The sequence below is a fragment of the Colobus angolensis genome, unplaced genomic scaffold, assembly GCF_000951035.1.
Source record: "Colobus angolensis palliatus isolate OR3802 unplaced genomic scaffold, Cang.pa_1.0 Scaffold25, whole genome shotgun sequence".
Classification (NCBI taxonomy): Eukaryota; Metazoa; Chordata; class Mammalia; order Primates; family Cercopithecidae; genus Colobus; species Colobus angolensis.
This window is the reverse complement of record NW_012115710.1, coordinates 5,665,876-5,670,806: the sequence shown is the minus strand read 5'-3', so window position 1 is coordinate 5,670,806 and position 4,931 is coordinate 5,665,876. Positions and strand designations below refer to the sequence as shown.

The 4,931-nt window shown below is 57.4% G+C and overlaps 1 protein-coding gene across 1 annotated transcript in view; it reads left to right on the top strand.

Annotated features, from left to right (window-relative positions):
- Nucleotides 1-2,277: 2,277 nt before the first annotated feature.
- The window catches only part of CYTH2 (cytohesin 2), a 17,742-nt gene continuing 15,088 nt past the window's right edge, over nucleotides 2,278-4,931 (top strand). The window contains exons 1-3 of the mRNA XM_011946542.1: nucleotides 2,278-2,792; nucleotides 3,619-3,766; nucleotides 3,869-3,935. Coding sequence (XP_011801932.1) covers nucleotides 2,318-2,792; nucleotides 3,619-3,766; nucleotides 3,869-3,935 — 690 coding nt within the window. The 5' untranslated portion in view covers nucleotides 2,278-2,317. The remainder of the gene's footprint in view (nucleotides 2,793-3,618; nucleotides 3,767-3,868; nucleotides 3,936-4,931) is intronic.

Genomic DNA, 4,931 nt, shown 5'->3' with positions numbered 1-4,931 from the left:
GAGGGTGGGATGGGCATTTGAGTCCTGGGGATTTCCTTCCTCTCCCCAGTGCTGGATCCTACGACCTTCCAGGAGAGGCTGGGATGTAAGATACTCTTAGAGGCTGGCTCTGAACTCGGGTGTCTGACTCACAGGGCAAGGGTAGGCGTGGGCTGTGGCTAACAGCCAGAGTAACTTCCCTGGCCCAACTTGGGGATCTGGGGAGGAGGAGGTGGCTCTGGACACTAGGGTTCTTCCCATTGTGGGAGAATGACTGTTTTAGGGGGAGACCCGTCCCCCAGATTAAAGAACTGGGAGCCCTAGAGGGTGTGTCTGTGAATGTGCTTCTCGGTCCTCGGACCTGGCCCCCTGCCCATGCTGCCATCTACCTAAATGCCCCGCAGGCTGGGAGCCAGCTGCAGAGGGAGCCAGTGACAGGGAGGAGGACGTGTTCCCACCCTGTATTCTGGACCGAGGGCAGCCACTGTCATTGCCATTCAGCCTTCACAAGTGCTGCATCAACCCAAATGCCCCCATCCAGCTTCTCCATCTCCCTTTATCCCTCGGAATCCCCATGTAATAACCGGATGGGATTAATTAGCTGGCGGCTCTCTCAGCTCAGGGTGTCTGGGGTAGGTTAGGGACAGGGCAATGGAAATGCAAGGTGGGGGAAGGATGTTAAGTTGGAAGTGAAGGGGCAGGGAGGGGGTTTTGTTTGGAAGGAGAGTGGGGGCAGGGCAGCCCAGCCTGGGTTTCCACTGGGGAGGGCAGGGCCTGGGCCACTCATAAAGGTCAGTGAGGGGATTAGGAGCCTCCATGTCTAATCCGGCAGCTTAACCAGGTCCTGGCCCCAGATCCGTCTCCACCTGCCCAGCCCAGGGACAGAAAATGAGGACGAGGCCCAGTCAGCCCCCATTACGGCTTCCCTCTTTACAGGGGTGCCTGGGTTCCCCATTCCAGCCAGGCCTTTAATCCCATTCCCTTACAAATAATGGGACCTAGAGGCTGGGGAAGGGGAAGGGGCCTCAGAGGAGGGAGGAGTTTAAGAAGGGCAAGGTTGGCCAGGCACGGTGGCTCACGCCTATAATCCTAGCATTTTGGGAGGCTGATGCGGGTGGAGCACCTGAGGTCAGGAGTTTGACACCAGCCTGGCCAACATGACGAAACCCTGTCTTTACTGAAAATACAAAAATTAGCCGGGCATGGTGGTGGGCGCCTGTAATCCCAGCTACTTGGGAGGCTGAGGCAGGAGAATCGCTTGAACCTTGGGGGTGGAGGTTGCAGTGAGCTGAGATCACGCCAGTTCACTCCAGGCTGGGCAAAAGAGCAAAATTTAGTCTCAAAAAAAAAAAAAAGGCAATAGTATGAGAGGACAAGGGGGGACATGAGTGGAGCCAGGAAGGAAGAAAAGGCTTCTGAGATGGGAGAAGGAATCAGAGAGGTGGGAGGACGCTAAGGAAAGGGGAGTTGTCTTAGCGGGAGGATGCTCAGGGAAGGGAGGAATCTTAGGAGGATGTTAAGCTAAGGGGAGGAGTTTGGAGAAATGAGGGAGGAGTCTGAGCGGCAGAAGGTGCCAGGAAGGCTGAGCCTGTGCTTTCACTAAATTTGATCTTCCCCTCTTCCATTCTCCATGACCGATACCAAATAGCATAGCATTTAGAAAAAAGAGTAAATCTTGGCCAGGCGCGACGGCTCACGCCTGTAATCCCAGCACTTTGGGAGGTCAAGGTGGGTGAATCACTTGAGGTCAGGAATTCGAGACCAGCCTGGCCAACATGGTGAAACCCCGTCTCTATTAAAAACACAAAAATTAGCTGGGCGTGATGGTGCATGCCTGTAATCCCAGCTATTCGGGAGGCTGAGGCAGGAGAATTGCTTGAACCCGGGAGGCGGAGGTTGCAGTGAACCGAGATCGCGCAACTGCACTCCAGTTTGGGCGACAGAGCAAGACTCTATCTCAAAAAAAAAAGAAAAAGAAAAAACGAAGAAGTCTTTCGTTTCACCACTCCACGACTCCGAAGAGGCTGAGGGGGATGGGGAGGGCATAGATGGTCGTAAGGAAAGGGTTTGGAGGTAAGAAGGGGCTGAGAGGGGAAATACACGGAGAAGAAAAGCAAAACAAAAAGAGGCCGAAGGCTGCTCCCGGTTGCCTGGCAACCTCTGCGGTCAGAAGCCAGCATGGCCCGCTAGGAGGTGTGGCTTACGGAAACAAGCCAGTTATAGCCCCGCCTCCTGGCAACAGGATTAACCAAGTACTGCCCCCTAGCAACGGATTGTTGGAGGCGGGGTTCGGTTTACCTAGTCTCCAAGTGTCCAAGGCCTTTGAGCAGGCGCAGAGATGGCTGTACCGCGTAAGTCCGCCTCCGCGCAACACCTTTCTGGAGCTTCCCATTGGAGAGCAAACCTGTCAAGTGCTTTCTGTTCTTTCGGAGGCGGGGCCTCCTGCCCTGCCTGCACTCCGATTGGCCTCGCGGGCCGTCTACCTCCAGCCGGACATACCGACATCAGCTTTTTCTACGACTGTTGGCCCTGGAAGACGATCCTTTGGTGGCGAGGGCGGGGAGGAAAAAAGCGTCCACTGTGGATTGGACGGTGTCAAAAAGAGGGGCGGTCCCTACTGAAGGGGCGGTTGGGCGACCAAGGGAGAGTCTTTTCAGCGCTGAGGACTGGCGCTGAGGAGGCGGCGGTGGCTCCTGGGGCGTTTGAGCGGGCTCACCCGAGCCCGCGGGCCAACGCGGATCCAGGCCCGACCGGCGGGACCGCCCCGGACTCCCCGCGGGCCTTCCTAGCCGCCATGGAGGACGGCGTCTATGGTAGGTCGGGGAGGGGCGGGGTCGGCTGGGAGCTGCTGGAGCCTTTTCTCCTGAACGTTCGGCCGCGAACGTTTCCCTCTGGCGCGCGCCGCCCAGAGGCGTTCGGCCCAGTAGTAGACTTGTCGCGCCGCTTTTGTGGGGCGCTGGACGGGCTTCCGGCGGGGCCCGAAAGCAGGGCGTTCCAGGCCATTGTTTGGGCTGAGCCTGTTTCCGGTGGCGGCGGGAGGGGCGGGATGGAGCGGTGGAGGCGAGGCCGGGGCGGAACCATTCCCGCTGGAGGGGCGGGCAAGCCTGGCGTCTGCCGGGGCCGGGGAGGGGCGCTCGGGTTGCAGGGAGGGGAGAAATCTTGGGGGGCGGGGGCCTTCGATGTCCCGCCCCACCTTCCCAACTCTCCGGAGCTGTCATCAGCTCCCCCGGCCGTAGTGACTGTTCATGGACCCAGGAGTCCGGATAACCAGGTCCCCAGCTACCTCGCCAGTAATGGAGTCAGAAAACCAAGGCCTCAGTCCCCTTCCAAGTAATGGACCTAGAAGCTCAGGCCCCTAACCCTTTCTTCTCTCACACCTAAGAGCTCAGGCATCTATTCCCCTTCTCCTTCAGACTCTGGAATCCGGGCCCCAAGTCCCCTCCTCCCGCCAGGACTCAAGAGTTTAGAGCCCCTGCCCTTCCTCCTCTGCACGGAGGAATCCAGGCCCCCAGCCCAGTCTTCTGTGCAGACATGGAAGGTCCTTATGCATCCTCTCCCAGCTCTGTCCGCCCCCAGATTGCAGGAATTCAGGCTCACGGTCCCCAGCACTGACTTTTAAACCGTGACCCCGACCCCTAGAACCCCCAGACCTGACTCCAGAGGAACGGATGGAGCTGGAGAACATCCGGCGGCGGAAGCAGGAGCTGCTGGTGGAGATTCAGCGCCTGCGGGAGGAGCTCAGTGAAGCCATGAGCGAGGTGGAGGGGCTGGAGGCCAATGAGGGCAGGTGAGGGCTGGGGCAGGTGACCTGGGGGGCGTGGGGTTGACTGAGGCCTGGAATGCCCAGGCATTGACCCCCCATCCCCCACCCTGCTCTCTGCTCCTGCAGTAAGACCTTGCAGCGGAACCGGAAGATGGCAATGGGCAGGAAGAAGTTCAACATGGACCCCAAGAAGGTGCTTGGGGCCACAGGACTGGGATCAGCTGGGCAAACATCCAGGCAGGGGCTTCTGGCACCTCCGGGTTCCAGAAGCGTGATGGTTCCGGGTCTATTCTAGGTGGACAGACTTGGTCCTAATCCCTGGATTCAGATACTGGCTGTCCATTTGTTCTCTGAACACTGACCAGGTGTTCCAGCCCTCCTGACTCTTGTGTTTCGTCCCCTGCCCTGAAGGTTGTCTTCCACTTTCTACTTGTATGGGCGCACTTCTTCTGGTCGCAAGATGAGCTCGAGTCTTGTAGGGGCTACAGACAAAGTGATATGCACAAAGGAGAGTTGACCTCCCCCCGGCAAAGGTGCCATGACAGAGGGAGGTATCAGGGTAGTAGACTTCAGGAGGAGGCAGGCTGGTGGAGTCAGGAAGGGCTTCCTTGAGGAGGAGACATTCAGGTCGGGTTTGAAGGATGAGTAGGTGTTCACTAGGTGGAGGAAAGGCTTTTGTTCACTTACTTTTTTTTTTTTTTTTTGTGAGACAGAGTCTTGCTCTGTCACCCAGACTGGAGTGCAGTGATGTGATCTCGGCTCACTGTAACCTCCCCGTCCCATGTGCAAGCGATTCTCCTGCCTCAGCCTCCCAAGTAGCTGGGCTTACAGGCTCCCACCACCATGCCCAACTAATTTATGTATTTTTAGTAAAGATGGGGTTTTACCATGTTGGCCAGGCTGATTTCAAACTCCTGACCTCAGGTGATCTGCCCACCTCAGCCTCCCAAAGTGCTGGGATTACAGGCATTGAGCCACCATGTCCGGCCTGTTCACATACTCATTTAACACCCGTTTTCTTTTGTTTTGTTTTTTTTTTGAGACAGAGTCTCACTCTGTCGCCTAGGCTGAAGTGCCATGATGCAGTCTTGGCTCACTGCAAGCTCTGCCTTTTGGGTTCACGCCATTCTCCTGTCTCAGCCTCCCGAGTAGCTGGGACTATAGGCGCCCGCCGCCACGCCCGGCTAAT